General features: G+C 41.9%; 1 protein-coding gene and 1 long non-coding RNA gene across 3 annotated transcripts in view; both read right to left on the bottom strand.

The window, feature by feature from the left end:
• st3gal4 (ST3 beta-galactoside alpha-2,3-sialyltransferase 4) overlaps window positions 1–24,804 on the bottom strand; it is a 47,594-nt gene that overhangs the window by 9,960 nt on the left and 12,830 nt on the right. The window contains exons 2-9 of one of the 2 annotated variants that reach the window (XM_079731639.1): window positions 20,685–20,745; window positions 17,760–17,838; window positions 13,162–13,242; window positions 12,477–12,574; window positions 11,557–11,617; window positions 11,305–11,400; window positions 8,849–9,038; window positions 7,006–7,143 (exon numbers count right to left, since the gene is read on the bottom strand). In XM_079731639.1, coding sequence (XP_079587765.1) covers window positions 7,006–7,143; window positions 8,849–9,038; window positions 11,305–11,400; window positions 11,557–11,617; window positions 12,477–12,574; window positions 13,162–13,242; window positions 17,760–17,838; window positions 20,685–20,745 — 804 coding nt within the window. The remainder of the gene's footprint in view (window positions 1–7,005; window positions 7,144–8,848; window positions 9,039–11,304; window positions 11,401–11,556; window positions 11,618–12,476; window positions 12,575–13,161; window positions 13,243–17,759; window positions 17,839–20,684; window positions 20,746–24,804) is intronic. The other variant, XM_079731640.1, reaches the window with a different exon arrangement.
• LOC307072367 lies at window positions 1,191–3,004 on the bottom strand. The gene is made up of 2 exons (XR_013811674.1): window positions 2,691–3,004; window positions 1,191–2,008 (listed from the first exon to the last, which is right to left on the bottom strand). It is a non-coding gene; the product is annotated as an uncharacterized lncRNA (long non-coding RNA).

The raw sequence follows: 24,804 nt of genomic DNA, 5'->3' as shown, positions 1-24,804 counted from the left end.
ATATTTATGTCAGGATAGGCCTGAGCCTACCACTGGCTCCAAGTCCAACGTCAAATATTTCAATCAGACAAAACAACTCTAACCACATTGGCATAGCAATCGAACCGTGTGTAGCTGCTACTAGCTGCAATCTATATCTTGAGCACCAACCAGAATCAGATGATCACAATCGCTTAGGACCGTGGCGTGGGTAACCTAGCCAGGTCATCACGAGCAAACAAAACCAGCAGCAAAGTTTACGTAAACCAATTTCTTACCTTATGTGGCCCTCCACATGCAGGCTAGTTGATGTATCCATATTCCACGTTATCCAGTGTCACAAACATGCTTTTTACAGGAAGCAAAAGGACCGCCTATTTTCTGAATAAAAATTTCAATTTTGGCTGGCTGTCTTGAAACTTCTTTATTATAACGCTGTGTGTACAGACAGCCCACGTAGCCGCCTGCCCCCTCCCCCTCGCGATGATATAAAAACAACAAACATTCGCTATTATAAGGCTATTCAAGTGGATCCATAATGTCTAAGAGAAAAGCGGGAAGCGATATAAGATCCTTTTTCAGCAAGCAAAAATGCGCTGTAAGTTTAGAGAAATCTACAAATCAACTTGTTTTACGATGTTTGATATTAACTCGGTTAACCTCTAGTTCTCATCTACTGCTAACGTTAACGGTCAGCTAGCAGTTACACTGCAGTTAGCTACATACCGGCTTTAGCTAGTCTATGCTTTGCCTACTACAAATTTGTCTTCCACTTTTATTGGTTGAGTCACGTGGAATACCTTTTGTACAGTAGCGATTGTTTCTAGTGTTCCTGTTAAATATATATCTCAAGTTAATTCCATGATATTGCGTTAGCCTTCGCAAGTACTAGTCATAAAAGTCATAGCCTTCCAAGTTCACGTTCTCTCATTTCACAATGTTCGATCTGTATGCGCCACCATGGGAATGCAGACTCATGTCATTTTACAACGCCATGTTTCTACAGTGGCTGACAGTCGACAAATCAAACGACTAGATACCAAATTGCGTTTTTCACACGTTTGAAATCTGCGGATTTACCACTAGATGTCCCTATATGATTATCCATACTATTCATAAGAAAAAACAGAATATACCCTAAAACTATGCAAAAAACAAGTACGATTTACCCCAAATCTATGCTAAAACGTTAAATAAAAACCAAACACAAGTGCCAATAAATGTTTGTTTTATTTATGAACCATCTGTCATCAGGAAAAGGAACCAAGTGCAACAGAACAAAACAAAGAAGTGCAGGGACCGGGAGCTGTGGAGGTGAGGGTCACATAAGGAAAACTTGAACATTCAGAAACTATAACATGAAACATTACTAACAAAGTTTAACATTTTCATAAGGAACCGGAACTGAGTGGAACAGAACTAAACAAAGAAGCTCAGGAACAGGGGGTTGAGAATGTAGAGGTGCAGCAGGTGAGGTTTCTAAAAATATATATATGCTATTGCACAATTTAAAACATACACTACAGACAATTATAGTGAAGTGGGCAGGGCTACAACTACAACAAATATTAAGTGCAATTATGAACAAAAAACATAAATAAAACATTTCAGGGAACTATTTAAAGAAATACTACCAAATTATCATCCATGTCACTGACTACATTACAGGAGGAGGTGCCTCAGCAGGAGGGACAACAGGATAACCCTTCCCAAACAGAGGAAGAGCTCAATACCCCTGAGGATATTTTAGTTTCCCCATACCAACCAGATGCACAGCTAATTGAGCCACAAACTCTGCCCAACCGCACTCTCCGATTCCAGGAGAGCTGGTTCAAAGACTACCCCTGGCTACATTACAGTTCTGAAATTAAAGGAGTTTTGTGTTTCTACTGTGTAAAGGCCTTTAAACATAATATTCCAACAATGGCCAGAAATACAGAACAAACCTTCATTTCCTTGGGGTTCAGGAACTGGAAGAAGGGTAGGGGGGCGTTCGACAAGCACACCAACAGTAAGGCACACATTGTTGCTGTAAACACACACACACACACACACACACACACACACACACACACACACACACACGGCCCAAGTTCAGTGCTGCCACATTCTTAATTTTGGATTACAATACTCTTGGTAATGTTGTAATAATGTGGTAGGCTAATCAAACAGTTCAGTGTGGTTCAGAATAATTAATAAATAATCCATAATCCATTTCAAATACTTGTTTTCCTGATTCTTTACAATTCATAAAATAGTTAACCCGTCTTTGGTCATCAGTCAACAAACAACTAAGCTAAGGTTAGCATTTCGCTAAGCATTACTTTTCCTCCCGATATCCCGCTAATGTTGTGTTATAAAGTAAAGGGAAACAACAAGATACCTATTCTTCCTCCACCTCTCTCGCTTCTCTGCTTGGTGTCGGGTATAGTTTGCCTCCCTCGCTCTGGTAACGTCACGTAGGCCTACCTCACGTGGAAAAAAAATAAACAAAGCTCCGAATACTGATTCAAGCTTCGAATACTATTTTTCCGAACGAGTATTCGAATAATTCGGGCCAGCCCTAAAACTGATAGCAGCTAATATTATTCACTTTCGCTCACTCCAAATTAGTTAACACTGTAACCGCAAACAATTAGCTACAACGTGGTCTTGCCTAGCTAGCATATGCTCGGAGGAAACATTATAAACGAACTGTTAGGAATAGTTACCTTGTACATTTTTGAGGAGTCGACTTTCTTGACGCTTGTCGTCTTCAATGCTGCTGCGAAGTGTGTGGAAAGCGTCTGTAAAACAACTATTAGGCTGCCTTCCAACTGCCAAGTGTAGTTGTAGGCCTGCTGGAATGACTAACCACAGGAGCTCGCGCGGCGCGGCACTGAATGAGAGATACTGATGATCAGAATCCCGCCCCCTCATTTGCTCCACTCACAGCCAGCTGTTGTGCATGCTGTGACTTGTGAGGATGTCTTCGTGCGCGCCTATCGCATGATTTAGACTCGACGATTTCGGTTGAGTATGTGGGGAGATTTCTTTTTTTTTTTTTTCGGTCGCAAAAGTGGGGGGGACAAAATTCATATTTTAGAAAGTGGGGGGGACATGTCCCCCCCACTTTCTAAAATATGAATTTTGTATTATACAGCAGGCGAACTGTATAATACATTTGTGTATACAAAGTAAAAGTGTTCAGAACAAAAACGCTACATCTACAACCGAATTCAGGGGTTTGCATCCCTGATTAACGTCTGGTTAGTTGTTTAGCAGAGTTCACAAGTCTGTATTACAGGTGCACAAATCCTATCCTGTGCATCACAACTTCAAAGAGTCATGCAATTGACACTTTTTCTACAATCATTGCAGCGCAGTTGGTGCAAAACACATTCGCACACCCGTGTTTCATAATTTGAGAACATGCCCAAAATGTGTGCATTCGTAAACCCAAATGTGAACTAATGCAAAACATGTCCTCACAAATAAAATTATATAGAACGCTACGTTGATTCAGCATGTTAATAAGCGAGCACAAGTCCATCGTTACAACTGCTCGAATCTGCTCCTGCAAGTCTCAGCTGTGGGTTTTTTTGCAGGTAGTTTTGCAACACGTCTAGGTGGTACATGTGTAGCAAAAGTGATTTGTATCCGTATGAGGCAGAGCGTCCGTGGGTGGGACAAAATTGCAGCAGTAACCAATGAAAGTCGCCGGCAGGGGGTGCATTTTTCAAACTACACTGTCTGGGACCATCCAAGCAGACCATTAAAATACATTGAATGACACTTGCGGCATGTTAATGCAATAATTTGGGGGGAATTCAGAACTAAGTAGTTTTATTTGACATAATGTAAGATACCCAACTCTGTCGTGTAGGATGCCCTCTTGTCTACTTTCAAGACTCCAGAAAGTAAAGGCCCATTCACACCCTACGGATACGGACCGCTTCGTCCGACCCATTGACGGTGTTTCGTCCGTCAATGGGTCCGTCGCTTGAGCTTACGAATCCGGAGTGCTCCGGGAGAAACGGAGCAATACCACCGGAAATTGAGGTGGCAGTATAGAGTCAGAAGGCAGACCATTCGCGAAAATAGATAGAGAAGTATAATATCTGATATGTATATATATTGTATTTAACATTTTATATTAACGGACGACGGACGACGGACGACTTTTGTCCGGATCCGGAGGTATGAATAGGCCAAGAGTTTGCTTGGATGGTCCCAGTGTAGTTTGAAAAATGCACCCCCTGCCGGCGACTTTCATTAGTTAATGCTGCAATTTTGTCCCGCCCACGGACGCTCTGCTTCATATGGATACAACTCACTTTTGCTACACTTGTACCACATAGACGTGTTGCAAAAGTATCACAAGAAAAACAACAGCAGAGACTCGTAGCAGCAGATTCGAGCAGTTGTATCGATGGACTTGTGCTCGCTCATTAAATGCTCATTAAACATAGCGATCTATATAATTTAATTCGTGAGGAAATATTTCACAGATGTGCAACTTCTGATGCATTAGTTCACATTTGCAACAAATGCAAGACTTTTGTGCATGTTCTCAGATTATGAAACACGGGTGTTTGAATGTGTTTTGCACCAACTGCGCTGCAATGATTGTAGCAAAAGTGTCAAGTGCATGACTCTTTGAAGTTGTGATGCACAGGATAGGATTTGTGCACCTGTAACACAGACTTGTGAACTCGTAGACCCTATTTATTGTTTACAATAGTAGAAAAAATATTTACAACATCAAATCTACTGTTACACATTTGTGACTTTAGTGTACGCATACAAAATCTGCAGTTACAGGTGCTAAAGACTTTTGCTACAATAATACCTTCATAGGGTACCCTCAGCTCGTTCTGCCGGCCTTGCTCTGCAGCAGGGGCTGGAGAGCAATACATTTCTTTCTGTTTCCGATCCGCTTTTAATGGAGCCAATCACCAAGCTGGCTTTTCCCCCTGGCACGCTATTGGCTGGTTTAACACAATGACGACAGGGGAGCGATTTTTGCAATCGAAGCGATCGTTGGTCTGATTGGTTAAAGGACTATTATTATTTTTAATCTTATACTTATATTGTTACATTATACTATTGATTTTGTCTTACCAAAAAAGTTAAATACAAGAAGAGGTTAATATTGGTTGAGGTAGGTCTTGAGTTCAGTATTTGAAATAATAACATCCAAGGAATGCAATTCATTCCTTGGATGTCACAGAATCTAAAGATTGCCACTAAGGTAAACATTTAGGTAAAAATTAAACTTTAACATCAATTTTGGTGAGTAAATCTCAACATGAAACTTAACAGAAACTTAACCAACATAAAGTCTTTGTATGAGCAAACTAATTCTACTGGCCTGCCATGTAATGTATGGAGCTTGTACAAGGAATGAAACCAGGCAGGGTTCTGGAATCAAGATTGAGCTGAATAATTTCAAATGCTCCTTGTAGCTTTAAAATTGTCTCATCAGTTGACAAAAGATAAGCATACAGATGTATATTTAACATGGCAGCTTCAGAAAGTGTGTGTTTGAACGCCGCCCACTGCACACATTCTGCATACACCCCGATGACTCCAACAACCGCCACGGCACCGTGGCACTCGATTCCCCCACCGGCGCCAGCGGGGCACCACACATTGTTACCTATCTGTGGGTTATTGGATTTCAATGTAACTGTGCTGTTGTACCCGTCCTACACCATCAACATTAACAAAGCATGAATGCAGAATTGACTTCCATAGAATGGACTGCCACTGACTTTGACAGTACTGCAAACAATAGCTTAAATGATACTGAGGCAAAGGTTGGAGAATAATTCTGCAAACTTTCTTTACAATTATTTTGCTCAAATAATGGTATTTATTTATAATTTCTGTTTTGCTGCATCCTGTAGCTTTGCCTTATCTTCCTCAAACACCGGCTCAATGTAGAACACAGTCATATATATTAATGAAGGTATAATCTATCCTGTTGCACTTAACACCAGCAAAAGAAACTGGGTTACCCAAACCATTGTGCATTGTGCAGTTTGTGTCGCATTAGTTTGTCTCATTATGACACAAACTGATTAAAACCAATTATCCTGTATTCCTGAATTGTTTTTCTGCATTATGTTCACTAGCTGAGCCATCAGCTGCATTGTTTATGATGCCTTTCTCTCTTTCCGTCTCTGTTTGCATTATATTGTACTGTTTGCTGGGGTAACGGTTGACTTCTGATTTCAGATCGGAGAGCGTTCATTCCGTGCCATTTGCCTGTTTTTCTCATCCAGACAAGCTGCTTCTACCAGCTTCAAGTCTAACACAGCATCCGCAGGTGAAATGATATGTTTTTTGATCTGGTTGATCCCTGTTCAAAGTAGATACTATAGTCTGCCCGGAACAGAAAATATATTTTTAATTCCATCACGATGCAAAATAAATAGTGACTAATTGTTTAGTCTTATTGACCAAAGGATGGTCATGCCGGAGCAAATGTTTAAAATATTCTGAATGAAATGATAGGGAGGCCGTTGTCCTTAAAAAACAAGAGAGGATTATTTAATCCAGAATTCACAGAGGCCTGTTGCAAATTGAATGCCAGGAAGTTGTACAATGGAGGCTAATCTCCATCTTGTTAAGCAGTAGTTCCCCCTCCCCACACCCTAAAACCGAGGGGAAAACAAGTTCCAATCCAAAATAAGCTTGTTTGGTAATTTGGCATGCAGGCAGGGTTGGTCCATGTCTAAACACAGGATGCATTAGCAAAACATTAACCTCTGTGCCGCTGGACTGCAGGCGATGAACAGAAAGTCAGGATGCAATGAAGTTTATGTGATGATGTCACATCAAAGAAAGATGGGACTCCCATTAAACAATGCTTGAAAAAATACATAAAGTAAACAGTGTATTTTTCACTTATACTTTTTTTTACTAATGAATACCAGTGAGAAAAATGTAACCCACCTTTTACCCACCCATTACCCACCCAAGGGGTGGGTAATGGAGGAACGCAACTGGATAGTAGGGCAAATAGGAAAATCACCTCACCTTCCCAGGCTTGGAAGGTAGGGGGATCTTCAGCAGTCGGTCTGCTGTCTGGTGGAAGTAGTAGGGGTCCAGCACTCTGAGTTTACTGATATCACCCAGCCATATCAGGGGAGGAAGCTTCCAAAAGCCTTGCCTAACCTAGGGGACACACACACACACATTGCTCAAGGAAGGAAGACTCAGAAACAATGGAACAAAAATAATAGGGAAACAATGGAAAGGAGGAAAGCAAAACAATTTAAAATCAACACTTTGTTTAATTCATGAAACTGAATGGAGTTCGAACCACCATGTCCCTGGTTACTAGGAGCTGGGAACTGATGTGCAAATTAGGGGTAGTGACCCTCTGACTATAAGCACTGGCCCCAGGGAATGGGAGGGGGCAGAGCGTGGGGAGGGCAACACTATTGAAACGTGTGTTAACTCTTAAAGCCCCTGGCACCACAGACATTATACCCCTTCTACATATGCAGCTACGGGTGATCGGGTAGTTCTAGAAAGAATAGCGTGTACGAGTGTGCTTGAATACATTTATAAGAAAAATAGTTGGCAATGTAAGGGAGAGAGTGGGAGAATCAAAGAGTGGAGAGAAATGTTGAAGAAATAACAGAAGCACGCGTGGCCGCAAATATTTGGGTGCCTGCATTGTGGAGCACTATGTATACATTTCCGAAAAAGACATCACAATAATTGTTTGCAAAGAAGTTAGTCTCATGAGCCCATCCTGATTTCACAAGTCCACATTCAGTTTCTCTGTGGAAATGTGTCTGCCTGGAGTCATGAGCCTCTTTTTGCAAAATAAAATTGTAAGCGCCAAGACCAATCAGCGATTGGTCTTCAATAAACCTTGATGCTAGCTTAACAAGTTGAACACAGTGCACATCCTGCTTTTTTATGATCATCAGAGCCTGCAGCAGTTGAAGATGTTTCAGATGTCAACGAAACGTTATCTCTTTTAAATGTTTCTCCTGTATCCACCAACTTTTTTGGTTGGTTATTATCAAAACTAGAGTTTCCGTGCGCGTGCTCAATCTCTAGTTGTAATTATCCCATAGCTTTAATGCGGAAACCCCAGTCGATAATGTAACAAATTTCTGAGCGCATAATATAATAAAATGTTGCTTATAATGTTGTGTAACATATACCATTTTGGTTCACCTATTACGTAATGAAGCAACCATAATCATTTTCTCCTTACGTTATTTAATGTCTACGTCATTTTAACACACACCTCTCCATTTTTGCTATATTTGTATATCGGGAGATTCAACTCTGAGGGTGATTCACACTTGATGCTTTATATGTGGACATCGATCTGTAGAATCAACGGGGGGTTTAGGGGGCTGGCTTGCAAGGGGTGGGATATGAAGTAGGGTCTAAGTTCGCAAGATGCGGGATAAGTGCGGCCAGTGTCACTTTAGTTTGTTTTGGTTCGACCACAGACAGCATGAAGGAAGATCGGGCAGAACTCATCGCGATCATCTTAAATGTTGCTGCAACGCTGCATCATATATTCCGTTGCATCCACAACATCCAAAGCATCGATCAATGAAAGATTGGAGCATGAGTTAGACACAAATAGAAAAAGAAAGGCGTGACAAACGACTGCATTGTATGCCGGTCGGCGCAATGTTTGCATTGAACGGTTTTTATATGATAAAATATATTATTAGGAATAATGATATTAGGAAATCAATTGATGCCCGGCCAGACTGATTCATTCATTGGCCTGATATTAGTTGTGAAATGCAAAGTTAATATCAGGATGGTCTCTAATTTGCAGTTTCTCATATCCGCAAACAGGGTAACTGAAACGTGCGTATATCAGAAACTGATAGCAGACCCTTTTCTCATTGTTGACGATGGATTTGAGCCAGTGGAGGTCTTGCTGTTTGAAAGGCACCATGACCATCAAGGTGTCAGGGTTGTTATTCAGGCCCGGGTTGTTGGACGCGGACTCCGGGTAGAAGAGCCTCATGGTGGTCTTGTGGCCCACGTCCTCCTCATAGCCCCTCACTGGAGCGTCGTTCAGCCTGCACAAGGGACCAGAGAGCACAACTCCCTAGTCCCCATGGTTGGTTTTATTCTGAGACTGGAGTATGTCTTGTTGGTGGCTTGTTTGAGCAGCATCACCTGGCCCGAGTCGGCTGATCGGACTCTGGGGCTGGGTGTGGCTGCACGCCTGTGTGGCATTGGACAATCGAGGTACACTGGTTAACCCAGCCATCACCACGCCCACTCAAGGAGATGTCTGATATGGCAGGTAACACCTGGCAACCCTTAGACTATTTGTAACATGGTGTTTGCTGTTGCTCGAAGTGCAATTTCCAGAAGGGAATCTTCCCAAGGGATTAATAAAGTACCTATCTATCTAGCAACCTGCCAGTTAACTAGTGCTACAAAAATCGAATTGAGAACTCTTGGGTGGAGTGTGCATTTGCTTCTGCAGCACGCCACAAGTTGTTTAAAGGTTATAGGCAGAGCAGGTGGTACCTACTGATATAGTGCTCTTTCAGAGAATTTTGTGCTGATGGCTGTTTTAGGTCGCCGGCCTTGTTTGTTTTTTCCCCACAAATGTTTATAATTACTCCAAATAAAGACAAAATGCATGAAACACAAAAGCCTATCAGCATTCTGCAAATCATTTGGAAATAGAGTACTGTAGTTACATGGACCATTGTCATTTGTCATCCATCATATATATAAATATATATTTTTAGCATTAAGAATTTAGCAATTTGTACTTTTGCACATGCATTCTTGTTTATTACTTTTATTATATTTGTAACATGGTGTTTAATGCTTCGGGAAGTGTGATTTCCTGAGGAAACCTTCCCGACGGATTAATAAAGTTCCTATCTATCTATCATTGCAGACACGCAAACATAAAGACATGGTATAGCCTTTCTGATCAAACAAAGAAAAGACAGCTACAGTTTCTCTCATCACCCAACAAGACCATTGCTTATAGGTTGTGTGGATGATGGCTGGTTTAAACAACCTCACCCGGCCATTCTCAGGAGCCAGTGTAGCAACGACAATAATACACTCCACCTAGGGGACATTTTCTGGGCTTGGTTGCTACACAGGAATTCTCCCAAGTTTTGAGTGTGTGTGGAGATGGCTGGTTGAACCTATGCATACTGATTACTCAATGTGCAAGAGGTGTGCAGCCTCAGCCAGCTCCAGAGATCAATCAGTCTGACTCGGGCCATGTGAGGCTGCCTAAACCAGCCGTCATCCACACACACTCCAACAGATGTGAATACAACTAGGACATAGTAAATAATGCTACCACTGCCATATAGAAGAACGCAAAAGTGTGTGGAATTCGATTGGGTATACATGTTAGGCCGCTAGGTGGTGCTGTGATACACTAGCGCACAACACCGCCATGTCTGAGCGCATACCTAGAATCTTCCTTCTTCGCTTATCTGCACCACGAAAACCAAAACGTGATTACAGATCCTTCTCTGTTCAGTAATACTATCTGTACATATCCTGTACATTTCATGGAAAGACCCTGTAAGTTTATTAGAGCTGCCAGAGCAGTTTGACGGTCCAACGCATGGAAATAATCCAACATGTTTATTTCCCTGTACTGGCGCATGTATGTGACGTATACGCGTACGCGACGTGAGCAGATCTGAGCAGAGTTTTGCGTCTTGGCAGGGTAGACGGAAACGCTATGGCGGATTGTATTCAAGTTTTGCACTCTGGAGGGTGGATTCCGATTTTTGCGTTTTTAAGCCCCAAAAATGCTGTCACCATCTAAACAAAAGGCACTTCCGATAAAATATTTTTGACGTTTTAACCCGCAAGCGTCCTCGTGTAAACGGGGCCTTAGACAGAAATAGTTAGGGGATATTTACTTAAAAAGGATTGCAACGATAGCTGTGGTTAACACATTTTTTAGACAAAAAGAAATATATCCCAAACTGTGATTTCACTGATCAGCACACCTCTTAGCGCCACAATCGACTTCCACAGGCTCAGTTCATGTGCCGTATCTTCTGCTGCGCAGAAGATTGTGGGGAAGAACAGGCCAAAAATCATGCTCGCTTGCATGCTGCAAAACAAGACCGGTTGTAGTACATCCTGTTTTTTGCATACAATTATGGTTGCAAAACCCCAAACCGGTGGGTGGAATTAGCCATAACCATTACTTCCGATACAATTCTGATACTACTATACTTCAGAAACGGAGGCAGTCTTTACATAATAATAAACAACCCCTAAATAATGATAACATAGCAGTATAGCTTGGGTACAACGTTTCGCAAGACTGCCTCTGCTTACCGAATGATCACGTCATGCTTGTCGATCACACCCCCCAAAGAAGTGTTTATAATGGAAAACCCATTCCCGACGACGACACAGGTTCTGCATTCCAGGCTGTTGAAGCACAAGTAAAACAAACTGGTAGGCATATCACACACACACACTTGTTATTTTGTTCTTAAATAATGGGTTTACAATGAAAAAAATATATATATATATATATATATATGAGTTCTCATATTAACCAAATAATCAGTAACTCAGACTTACTTTACAATGTCTTCTGGCTCATTTTGGTTGATAATTGAAAGAATCTTCAGCAGCAGTTGCTCTAGGGTAAAACAATATTTATTATTTAAGTTCTCACGAAATAAAATGTTGGCTCTTTGAGGTAAATTTAGGTTACCTGTAGTTTAATTATTTCACTTCCACAATGTTGACAAACAAAACAAATATATTTAATTGAGGATTGTTTTTAATGAATATATTTGCACCCAAAAGTATATTTCTGCTTATCTTGTTATTTGGCTATATTAAATTGTTTTTGACACATGCCTGCACTGGTGTTTACCAATAAGTATTTTGTCCAGTCACATTGCTCTGAATCAACTATTACATATAGCACTGTGATTGACAGCTAGCTTTGATTTTTGACAGATTAAAAAAAAAAAGTTGAAGCTCTAGCCTAGCCAAGCTTCAGACCATTCCACTTTTTGAAAAGCTTTGTCCTGATTCAACTTCGGGCTTGCCAAAACTTCACAAAAGACTGTCAAAGAAATGACCCCTGCCTTTCATTATGGGCCTTTATGAAATGTTAAGCCTCAATTTATGTCTCCAGTTGAGATTCAGGTACAGATTAAAATAAACTGTCATATGTAATATGGATATTATATTTCACGCATTCCTCAGTGGCAGTTCAATCCACCTAAACAGAGACCGTTATATGCCTCATTCAACTTGTCATAAACATGCGTCAATTTTAGTCTAGATTAGGAAAATATTAAACACCAATGCAAAAATATAGCCCAAATTAGAAAGCCTCCAATAGTTGTAGACATAAACCAAACAAATTATGTCACTCATCATGCAAAACGTACAGCCGGTCACAATCCCTTTGGAGCATAAGAAGGATCATGTTATGCGCAGCAAATCAAGCACACAGACATGAGGATGAAGCAGAGCTGACTTACCACTGCCCTTAATGCCATAGGGTAAAGCCTGATCTGATGGATGTTCTTGCCAGAAGAAATTCCCCATTTTTAGAAAGAGATGTGAAAGCCTGCTAATGCTGCAAAGGAAAGGTAAGGCTAGGTATTAGCAATCATTGCATGGTAAAGAACATGGTTGAACTTTATAGAGAAGTTCACATAACGGCATGCTTTTGTGACATGGAACCCATTTTGGGCCATAGCAGTGTAATATAAAACATGTGTGTAGATATATATATATATATAGATCAATAAAAAAAATATTCATATATATATGAATATATTTCATTGATCTACCTTGCTTAAATAAGTGTATTAACAGCCATGGTTTATATCAGCAGTATATAAGTTAAACTCTCAGGTTAAAGCTACATGATTCAAACTATTGTCCGTGTTACTAGTCAGGGGCAGAAGGTATTTTTTATAATCAAACACCACTGTAGGAATGCTAATAAATACTTCCTCCAGCTAATCGGCAGTTTGAGAGAGAGAGAGAGAGAGAGAGAGAGAGAGAGAGAGAGAGAGAGAGAGAGAGAGAGAGAGAGAGAGAGAGAGAGAGAGAGAGAGAGAGAGAGAGAGAGAGAGAGAACTCAAATGTCCAAGGAGGCTGGCACCTTGGCTTCCAATATAAACTCTGGCCTAGGCTCCCCCACATGCCATGACTCACTTTAGATGGAGGCTCTCCCACTTGTGCTGCATGTGCAAGCTGCCACAATGCAACATGCTGCTGTTTGGAGATGTTTGGTAGCTGAAATAAAAAAAGGACATTTAAGATGCAGTTCAGAAGAGCTCACAATTAGTTGGGGGAATTAACATAAATAGGTCATTTCGCGCAAATTAATCTAAAAGCACCAAATTTGGCACAGATGTAGCTCAGGTCATACTGAAATGATTTAGCTAGGGCGCCTGAGCCAGCGACCCTCAGGGCCAAGATGGTGGCCGAATCCAATATGGCCACTGCCCAAAAAAGGGTTCAGACTATAGCTTTTGAACCACATGAGCTACAAATACAAACTTTAGGTCTTTTTTAGCTTAATTGATCATGGGAAAAACATAGGAATGTTTATATTTATGATCCAGTATATCTGGACCCCTTAATCCTCCAAATCCAATATGGCCGCCACCTGAAAAGGGATTCGGCTAGATATTTTGAACTAGATGAGATACAAATATAAAGTTGATATATTTCACCTTTTCTGGCTATTGGAAACACAAAACAATATTTATATTTATGGTTGGGTATATGTGGACCCCCAAATCCAATCTGGCATAGATTTGGGCAATATTAAGCAAATATTGAGAATACCAGTTGACTGTATGGACTGTGGTGGAGCAGCTGTTTAGTGCTACTCCATGCTTGTGAGCAAGATGGACAACAACGGTGAAAGAGGAAGATGACCAACAACAGTGTTTAACCAACTACTTCCTTTCCTACCAACTTCCTTTCTCGTGTAAGTAACCAGCTGTGACTACAATTGCAAAATAGAAAAAAATATACTGCTTTATGTCACCAAGCATTTCCAACCAGGGGCGTTTACCCAGTGGTACAAAGTCAGACATTCTTGAATGCGTGAAGGTGAAAAAAAAACATGTAGCAGCAGCTAGAGATGCAAATGTTGTTGTGCTTGATGGTGCTGTAATGGTCCAAATGGTCGGGCCAACTACTGCGAAAACATTTCATGACTATGTTAACACCAATATTGCTGGGTTTGTGAGGTCACACATGAGCTATGAATCTGTCACGCGATTGGATATTGTGTTCGATACATATCCAGTAACTGGAACAGTGACTTCCTGAAAAATGAGGACAACAAGGAAGAACTATTTGTATATATCAGTGAAGATATAACCAAGCATGGCATGTCAGGTAAACTCCTGCTTTCCACCAAGAAAGATGCTGTACTCTCCAACAGACCAGGGTATGACATGTCTGCCCTTCAGCCTTGTAATCATCCAGAAGCAGATACAAGAATATTCCTGCATATTGCACATGCTGGGGCCAATGGCCATAAAAAGGCATTTGTCCGGACTGTCGACAGCGATGTTGTCATCCTTGCCATCCGCTTCTTCGACACACTCGGCCTCACAGAGCTCTGGATCGGCTTTGCAGATGGAAAAAACTATAGGGACATTCCTGCTCATGAAATCAGCAAGAATCTTGGTCCCCAGAAGTCACTGGCCTTACCACTCTTCCTCGCTTTAACAGGCTGTGAAAAAACCTCAGCATTCCTGGGCCATGGGAAAAAGAGTGCATGGGCAGCTTGGGAGGCAACACCAGATCTCACAGAATCCCTGGTTACCCTCACCTCGGACCCTGAACAGATCAACAATGACGGCCATGTCCAAAGACTGAAGCGTATGGTTGTCATCATGTACAGCAAGAGCTGTGGTTCCAGCCGCATAGATGAAGCTAGACATCACCTTTTCTCGAATGGTAACAAGTCTCTCGAGAACCTGCCTCCCACCCAAGCTGCACTGATTCAGAACATTAAAAGAGCACTGCTGCAGGCCAGCTTCTACTGGAATCAGGCAACTGCTGTCCAGCAAGATATCCCAGAGTTCAATGCATGGGGATGGTATCGGGACTCTACGAACAAGACCTGGGAACCTTACTGGACTATTATTGGAGACGCCAGTAAAGTCTGCACCATTCTCTTCCACTGTGGCTGCAAGAAAGCATGTAGAGGGCACTGCAGATGCTGTAAAGCCGGAGTTTGTTGCACTTCTATATGTGCATGTAAGGGTGCTTGTACAAACAATGATGGTAGAGACCATGAGTGATCCAGTGATTGTGAGTGATAATGTTAATTCATGTGAGAGACCATGAGAAATCACTGTTGTATTTTATGTTATTGCTGTTTTTTTGTTATGCTAAGCAAACCTTTAAGAGTTTTGGACAAATTTACTATATTCTTTTAACAATTTGACATAATATAAATATTGCCTTGCAATAATAGTTGTCTTATTCTTTCATATATGATTACACTTTGAATGTATTCACCTGTGGTACACTGAAAGCATTTCACTTTTATAAGGAAATTAATCAACACTGAGAATAATCTTCAAAGTTGTGGTAAAAAAGGTTTTTCAACCACAGTCTTGAATGAATACACGTTACAGACTTACACAAGCATAAATTTAAATATGCCAATGGACCTGTGGTCAATAGACAAAAAATAGACACCACGGGCCCTATCTTGCATCCGGCGCAATTGACTTAATCACTGGCGCATGTGTCGTTGCTAGTTTGCAACTGGCGCAAAGCGTTCTTTTCCCTCCTGCGCCACGCGTCAGTAAATTAGGGAATGATCTTGCGCCTAAAGGGGCTGTTCGGCGAAAGGAGGAGGTGTGTTCTGGCGCAAACGTTCCCTGGTGCTATTTTGTAGTTTCAGAAACCACTTGCGCCACAAACCAGGAAATACCTGGTTTAAAGTCAGTGGTGCGTTGTTCAGATGCTATTTTAAGGGCGCATGCATTATGTTGCTTGTGCACCTCGCGCATACACTTTGCTTCTCTCATCTACCTAGCCACACATTCTTGGTAAATTATTTGGGAAAGAACAGCTGATACAGCGGTAATAAGTTGTACTTTTAAATCAATGCATCTGCAAACTCTGTACAGCAAACACATATATTCTTGACACAGACATCGTGTACATGCCCATAACTTTTAGGATTGATGAGTATTTGATCGTGAGAAAACATTGTTTTTTATTAACGGGGGGACACATGCATATTAGGAACACAAGTCGATAACGATAATGCATACGATACTGATAAGAAACAATGTTTATAATGTATTGCGTATATCATTAAATAGAACCACAGTTACTGCATATCATATGTGTGTTAAGTTTTCTTTGCCAAAATTTATTTGAGGACTCAGTATTTCTGAAGTTGTGGAAGAAAACCTTATTCCATGTGTGAATTAGGCCATGTTATTTGGCCATAAACTGAGCCATTTGAAGTTTGAAATTCATGTGCATCTGTCTCATTGGAGACTGCAGACGCGCTGTCAAAATATCAATTCGTCAGATTCAAATGCGCTCATGGCTCTTAAAGGGGATGGGAGCTGGCACTCTCATTGGTTTATTGTAAGTTACAACCAAACAACACCTACAGGTAATTAGGCTACTTCAGACCAACCCTTTTTAGATTTGCGCCGGCCGCAAGAGTCATTTTTGCGCTGGTAAACTAGCGACATCGCTATAGAACCGCCCACAAAGCTACTTGCGCTTGGCGCTTCTCACTTGCGTTTCAGACCGTTAAAGTAGGGCCCCACATCCTCATTTGTAGCGCATTTGGTTCAAAATTTCCTGCCCAAATCTTATTCGGACAGCGGCAATATTGAATTTAGGGAATTTGGGGGGTCCTGATATACCCAATCATTAATTTAAGTATTCTATTCTAATGGGTTTCCTATGACCAAATAGACATCAAGTTTGGCTTGGGCGCCCTGGCTAAATCATTTCAGTATGCCCTCAGCTATATCTGTGCCAAATTTGGTGCATGTAGATGAATTTGCGCGAACAATGGGGTGTAAGGCCCCATACTACAGCCAAAACTGCTTTTTTGGACAGCGGCCATATTGGAATTGGAGGAATAAGAGGTCCAGATGCACCAGGTCATAAATATTAACCTTCCTATGTGTTTCCCATGACCAATTAAGCTGAAAAAGATATAAAGTTTGTATTTGTTACTCATGTGGTTCAAAAGTTATGGCCAGAACCCTTTTCAGGTGGTGGCCATATTGGATTTGGCTGCCATCTTGGCCCCAAGGGTCACTGGCTCCGGCGACCTAGCTGAATCATTTCAGTATGACCTGAGCTACATCTGTGCCAAATTTGGCACTTTTAGGTGAATTTGCGCGAAAATGTGCTTAATACCCCCCACTAAATTCACTATTTAAACCTGTGAAATTTGTTTTCACTGCTTTGCTGAAGAATTATGTTTGAAGCTATTATCCACCCATGACTTAATCCACCCAGTGAAACTTTCCTTCATACTCAGCCTGGTAGGCCATTCTGATCTTTAGTCAGTCTAGGAGACACTTTTATCCAAAGCAATGTACAATGTTTTCAGATAAAGCTAACTAATGAACAGATATTGTCTTTAGGATTCAGCTTTCTTTCTCAGATAGTCTGTGGATAATAACTATCCCAGAACCGTTCAAGAAAAGTTTACCCCCAGGTATGGTGATAATATAATATTAAGGATTAATTAAAGTAGAGAACTTGTTCCCGGCGCTGACAGGGTGTTTGTTTACCTCGATATAACAGGGTAGGAGAGGTGGGAAGTAGCAAAGTAAATGAACAGGAACACCAGTAGTAGCACGAACCAGAATTCTAGATGGAAAGAAGACGTGCAAAGGCCAGCATGTTACACAAAAGATATAAGAGAAACCACATTAATTTGAAGTTCATTGAAGACGTTTGAAAGAGGTACATATGTTAGGAAACACTTGAAGGAGTTAAAGTGTATTCCCAAGCCATTTAAGTTTGATACACAGTATTTGTTATGAAGGTTTTCTCCTCAAACAGCGAGGAGAAATACAACTGACAATGAATGTCAGATTAGCATGTGAAACAGAACTATGGTATACTAGGGTTGAGTTATTCACATAGTGAATAATTCACATGGTCGAATAATCAGTTGGGTGGTATGAACGAATAATCGATTATTCGTTCATACCACCCAACTGATAACGCAAAAAAACAACTCAAAATTCAAGTCAAATTGTCTGTTCAGCCTTCAAAAGGAGAGCTGGTAAATTGTGAAAAATGCATTAAACTGTAATCAGAAAACACGGTTATATGCTCTAGACCAGTGGTTAATTTGAGCCGGATCCTGCCGGAACAAGATCCGGCAACTCTTAATTTTGGCCTCCCTGTGTTCCGGTACTTATTTGGGCAGATCCAGTACCTCTCATGAAAAAAATAAAAAATGGTTTAAAATAAAACAATATTATGCATATATTACTTTACAGAACAAATCCCAAGAATTTCATGTTGTTTATTAAGATTTAACATAATTTGAAAGTGTCGGAGATCTGTTGACGCACTGAAAAGCTGCGGGCCAACAAACCACGGCCGACACTTTTGAAATTCGCTGCATCTGAGGAGCAAGCAGAGGAAAAAACGGTTACCATGCATGACCACATGCGTGTGCGCCACGCACAAGTTAATAGAAATTCGGATAAATTAAATATCACAGAGCAGGATTGTGAACGTTTACAATATCTCATGTAAATTTACAATCTGCAAAATGTGTCAGCGTTGGCCGACTAAATCTTTTTAATTAGGATATTGATCCTGCGCGCTGTCGTGTTCTTGAAGAAAGTAGTTCAATCCGGGTCGCTTATAACTCACTTTATTTGTTAAAGTATTTCAGTATGGTAACTATGAAGCAAAAGGAGGGAATTGTATTTAACACGCGTGGAGAGAAAAACCGCAGCGCTTATCTTCCAGCTGCGGGGGACTTCCCCCTGGGCTCTTCCCCCGGGTCTCTCAATGGGGCTGCCATATGTCTCTGACCTCATCTGACTCCCGCTCCCTGTTTGTGTCAAGTAGGCGTGGCCTATGTGACGTATTGGCTCCAGCTTCCTCACCTGTCTAAAGGTGCTGCCATTTGTGGCTGGAGTAGTTATTGCAGCTTATATGTTGGTCCTGCTCCCCTTGTGGCTATTTATAGTAATTACAGCTTATATGTTTGATCCTGCTTCCTTTTGGCTATGTGGGGGCAGCTTATATGCTTAAAATATGTAACAGCGCCTCCTCTTTGCAACGGAATTTGTTTAAGATATAAAACCATTTAATTGAACATACACACACTAAAACAGATATTTACGTTTTTAAATATAACGAAAATTCAAGCTTCCCACAGTGTGCCTCTCTGGTATTGAGCGGGTCTGCAGGATCGCACTCTGCACAACCCAGTCAGTAAAAAAGTCATGGTCACGCACGACTCCGTAATCAACGCTTTCCAAGCATCGGTGGTGATGGCAACTTTCTCCGCTAAGGACAGGATCTCACGGAGGGAGACTGCTGCTTCGCAGTACATTTTCTCAAGCCGCAGTCATAGTTTGGCAACATGGCACTGTGTAATCCGCCTCGAGAAATGCGATCAGATCGCGGAAGACTAACACTTCACGTTTCTGGCAGCCGTATTTAAAATAGCATGCATATGCATCGTTATATTCTCCATTTAATTTACAGAGCAATCCCTGCAAGGTATTTAGGTTAACTACATAAGAGACTAGGATTAGTGTGTGTCTGACAGGGTGGGGGGGCGTGGCATCCCGATGGTGGCCCTCCATCGTGATGTCAGTCAGCCATCACGACGGACGATGACATCGTCCATCGGCACAACCCTAGTAGGCAGTGTATTTCTTTTTTTGTTCCATTACCTCTAACCACCGTACTAAGTCGCCGGATCAACCCCCTCTGCATTGTGGGACCTCCCACTTTACAAATTAAGCACTACTATAGACCCTATAGTATCTGTGGTATAAAGTGACGAATTTCAAATTATAAATATGTACACTTTATGTTGTAAGTATAGACCGTCGCAATTCCCAAAAGAATGGCGCGGTGATTCGGTCTTCAAAACGAGAGCTGGTTAATTGTGGAAAATGAATTAAACTGTAATCAGACAACGCGGTTATATGCTCTAGACTCTATAGTATCCGTGGTATAAAGGCTTGGACGAATTTTGAATTATAAATATGTACAATGCATAACGTTAGCTCTCTGTTTCATAGCTGAGCGGACTAGAATACATCCCGTTGCCAAGTCGAAGATAAGGTCCGTCCAATTTAATGGAGTGAACAATGTTTCCGTTGAATAAGAACCTTACGGTAGGGTAATGAATGTTGCAGGAATTAGTCAAACCCTCAGGTGTTACCAGGGAAACAAAGTTATGGCTTGTGAAAAACGTTATATTTGGATTGTAAAACGTATAAAAATATAAATGAATGATCTAAATTTATATGCTCTTCGAGGTGTCCAACATAAGTTCCGTCCATTAATTCTTGTTTATTTGAATGGGAAAAAAATTTAGCGGCCCAAATGTTAAAAATCGACTTTGACCCTCGGGAACGAATTATCGAATAATCTGATATTTTGACCCATCCCTAAACAGAACAAGACGATATATCAGATATACGATTGTGGATTTTGGGAAAGGAGCTTACTTTTCGTCTTGAAAGTCTTCACATGATGCAGGCACTGAAGATAACTGTGCATGATGATGATCTGATGACAAAAGCAGGACATAAAACACATTCAACTTGCTGAAGCTAGCCACAAGGTTCATTTCACAAAGGTTACATGGTCAAATGGATGTGGTTGAGAAGGAAATGGTTGTTGGGTTCATGTAAACGCACTGACTGGATGCATGTGTGAAAGACAGAAATAGAACAAGTATAGCAAATGAGAAATGAAAGGTGGAGGGATTAACAAAGAGGCAGCAGATCATGGTCAGTGGGTTTAAAGCAAGCATAGGCAAATTGGAGAAGCCAGACAGAAAGCATCCAACAAAAAGAGTAGCTCACTATGCTTGAGCAATAGGTCCCCCTAGCCTTGTGCATGCAGGTAGCCAGGTAGGTAGGTAGACAGGGAGGTAGGCCATCCAATAATTGAATGGGCAGACTTAAATTAATAGAAGGGCTTATTACAAGCCTGTGACAGACATAAATATTTTAACATTTTAATGACTTTAAATGTTTCTCAAATATTGTCTCACCCTTTTTTGCACATGTAAAGCACATGTAGCGCATATGTATTTTACAAGTTTGTACATGTAAAGCAAATGTTCACATGAACATTTGCAACATCCTTTTACCTCCTTTTACATTCATGTAATGGACCGATTGTTATAAAATAAAATTGTTACAAATAAAATAAGTAACAAGACTGGACCGCAGGCTGACTTTTTAATAGGGTTTTGCAAGACATTGCATTGGACATCTTGTTCAACAAAGTATTAAAGGGATACTTCACCCATTCAGAACCGGCATTCTATCATTATAAAATCGCTATTGTAATATAAAAATAGTTTTATTTCCCTCAGTCTAACCCAGTCTTCCCTTGGCCCAGCTTTCCTGATCTAATTTCTCCCGAGATGACGTCAAATGACGCGTTTGACGTCATCTCGGGAGAACTTTGCTTGCCTGCTAGAAGGGCCGAGGACTACAAACCACTGGTTCCGCAAACTTGTGAGCCCACCAATAAGGAATGAGGGGGGGCGGGAGCTCATGTAGAGATGTAAACACAATGTCCGCCATGTTTCTTCCCCACGAGAACAAATTTGTGATGTGAAACAGCCGAAGTGGATTTGGAAAATCAATTGTTGGATTTGGACATTCAGGGCTATTTGTACGAGCCAGAATACAGCCAGGAAGAACTGACACAACTAGAGGAGGAGGCTGCGGCGGCTGTAGCTGAACAAGCCTTGCCTGTTGCCGAGGACGAGGAGCTGGAGCGCGCCGGTTTGCTCTGTTCGCCTATAGACACTGACACAGAGTCCCTGTGCTGCAGTGAGTTTCAGCGACGCCAGTTTCTTCTAGAATAAATGGCTGAATCTGGCGAGGGGGGGGCCATGTGTGTAACCTCTCACCCAGGCTTCACGCCTCATCTGAACAGTTGGGTATTGGACACATATTTCCGGACCTGTTGACTGGAAACGCCAGCCAAAGCCCGCTGGGAGAAACAGACATCTGAGCATAGAGTAAGTGTTTTACTAACACATTGGCTACAATAGTTTTAAGTCCCGGGGAACGTGACAATGTAGCTATCTGAAAGTAGCCGATCTTATTGGCAGAGCATAGACTATGTTACGTTAGCTTGAAGTCTGTGTAATGCTGTATAGGCTACTCAAGGCATAATTTTTATTTGTTCTCTAATGTCGTTCTCTTTCTTTCTTAGACAGCATCGGCTTCCTGTGTTGTCCAGGCCATCAGAGCTAATTACCCAGCACAAGATGACAAGACAGTAGATGCTCAAGATGAGCTGTGACCAGTGGCGTTTCTACATTAGGGGCAGGTGGGGCAGTGCCCCACCAGACCCACGAGATGGCGCTGTTGAGCAGAAGGCTCAATCCATTCCTACTTCGTGGCAAACTATATATATTTTTTTATATGCAAAGTAGCATACATATTTGTGTGAATAAACTTGACTCACAAGCATTATTGCCTTGTTTTGGAGTAATTTGATTTGTGTGTTCTACTGCCTGTGTGCTTGCTTACGTTATGTCTATATTTCCGTTTCCTGTTTCCGGAGGGGCAAAGACCCACGCTGCCCCACCGTTACCATAGAAACACCAATGAGCGCGAACCACACCGGCCAAAGTTAACATTGAGGCTAGGGGCAATTTCAAATTTGCCCCTAGACGTTAACTGCGTAATCTACGTATTCTACGTAATGTAGACTGGGATAATGCGAAACCCGCGAGAACTCTCTACCCCGAGACTAAGCAAAAAAAACATACAGTGAGAGTGAGATCAGGAGTTACAGGAGACTTACGAGAGTTCGCTATCGATAGATTTTACACAATTTTGAAAGAGTTTTTTTAATTAATGAATAACAATGAATAACGTAGATTATTTGCTGAGGGTGCAATTCAGCACATTGCCGCAGGAAGAAAATTTAGAAATAAAACGTTTGGGACCACACAGACCAGACGACTTCATTCTGAACCAGCCTGGTGAGAAAACGAACCGAAATTTAAAGATGGAGTGGTTTGAAACAAAGACATGGCTAACTGCGAGCACAACAAAAAGAGCACTGTTTTGCTTTCCATGCCTTCTTTTTGGAAATACCACTAACGCAGACTCAGTTTGGACCACTGATGGCTTTAAAGACCTGAAGCATCTGGCGGAAAGAACGGTAAAGCATGAAAGTAGCAAAGCTCATATCAATTGCGCCATGAAATTGGGACTATTGGGACGGGTCAACATCATGGCACAGCTGGACAGTGCTTATCAGCGGAGCATTTTAGAGCACAACAAGCAGGCGGAGGAAAACCGATATGTACTGGGGAGACTGATATCGTGCCTAAAGCTGTGTGGGAAGTGTGAACTGGGTCTGCGTGGTCACGATGAGTCAGCCGACTCTGTAAACCCAGGCATTTTTAGGTGCATTTTTGAAACGATGTGCGAGGGCGACACCAGGCTGAGACGTCACTACGATTCGGAGCCTACGTTCAAGGGGACATCAAGCACCATTCAGAACAAACTCCTGGGTTGCATGTTTGAGGTCTACAGGTGTGAGGTGGCCAAGCAATTGCGGGACCAGTTTGTAGCTGTCCAGGCGGATGAGACCACTGATGCCTCATGCAAATCGCAAATGGTCATAGTCCTGAGATACATGGTGGACAGCAGCGTCACAGAGCGGTTTCTTAAGTTCATTGAAGTGAAGGACAAAACTGCCATTGGCCTTTCTACTGCTATGAAACATGTCCTCGACCCACTGGGACTGACTGACAAGCTCATAGCCCAAACCTATGATGGGGCAGCGGTTATGCGTGGCAGTGTAGGCGGCGTGCAAGTACTTATTAAGGAAAGCTACAAAAACGCAATATTTGTACATTGCTACGCACACCAGCTGAACCTAACTCTGCAGCAAGTATGTGCATCCAGGATCAGTGAGCTGAAGGTGTTCTTTGCTGATCTGTCTGGATTTGCCACGTTCTTCTCCACCTCACCGAAAAGATCGGCTGCTCTGGCAGAGACATCGGACAGGCGGATCCCGCGGCCACCCGGCACCCGATGGAATTTTAAAAGCAGGACCGTGAATGTGGTATGGGAAACTCGCGAAGATATACTGGAGTGTCTGGATAACATTCGCACTAAACCAGGATGGGACAAGGTGTCCATCAGCGAGGCATTCGGCCTCTCCATTCACCTGCGGGACCGTACGTTTCTCCAGCTGCTGGAGTTCTTTGCCAGAGTTATGCCAGAAGTGGATGTTTTGTATGGCATACTACAGAAAAGAGAGATTGACGCATCTGGGGTGAATCGTGCAGTGGAGAATTTCAAAGTGCACGTGAAAGAAATCAGAGAGAAAACAGATGAGATTGGTAACCAAGCCAGTGAGGAGCCGGGCACATCAAAGCGCAGGAAAACAAATACGCCTGCCGTGATGAAGGAGGCCTGTGATTCGATGATTGCGCAAGTGGAGGACCGGTTCTTACAGAGTGACCATCTTATTGCCGCACAACTGGTGGACTGCACACTGTTCCCAAAGTTTGTTAAGTCATTCCCGGAGGCCCAACTCGCCTGTGTTATCAAGCTCTGGCCCACAGCTCTGATGAAC

This window comes from Pollachius pollachius, assembly GCF_949987615.1.
Source record: "Pollachius pollachius genome assembly, chromosome: 3".
Classification (NCBI taxonomy): domain Eukaryota; kingdom Metazoa; phylum Chordata; class Actinopteri; order Gadiformes; family Gadidae; genus Pollachius; species Pollachius pollachius.
Note: the sequence above shows the minus strand (reverse complement) of the source record. Positions and strands in the feature narration are given on the sequence as shown.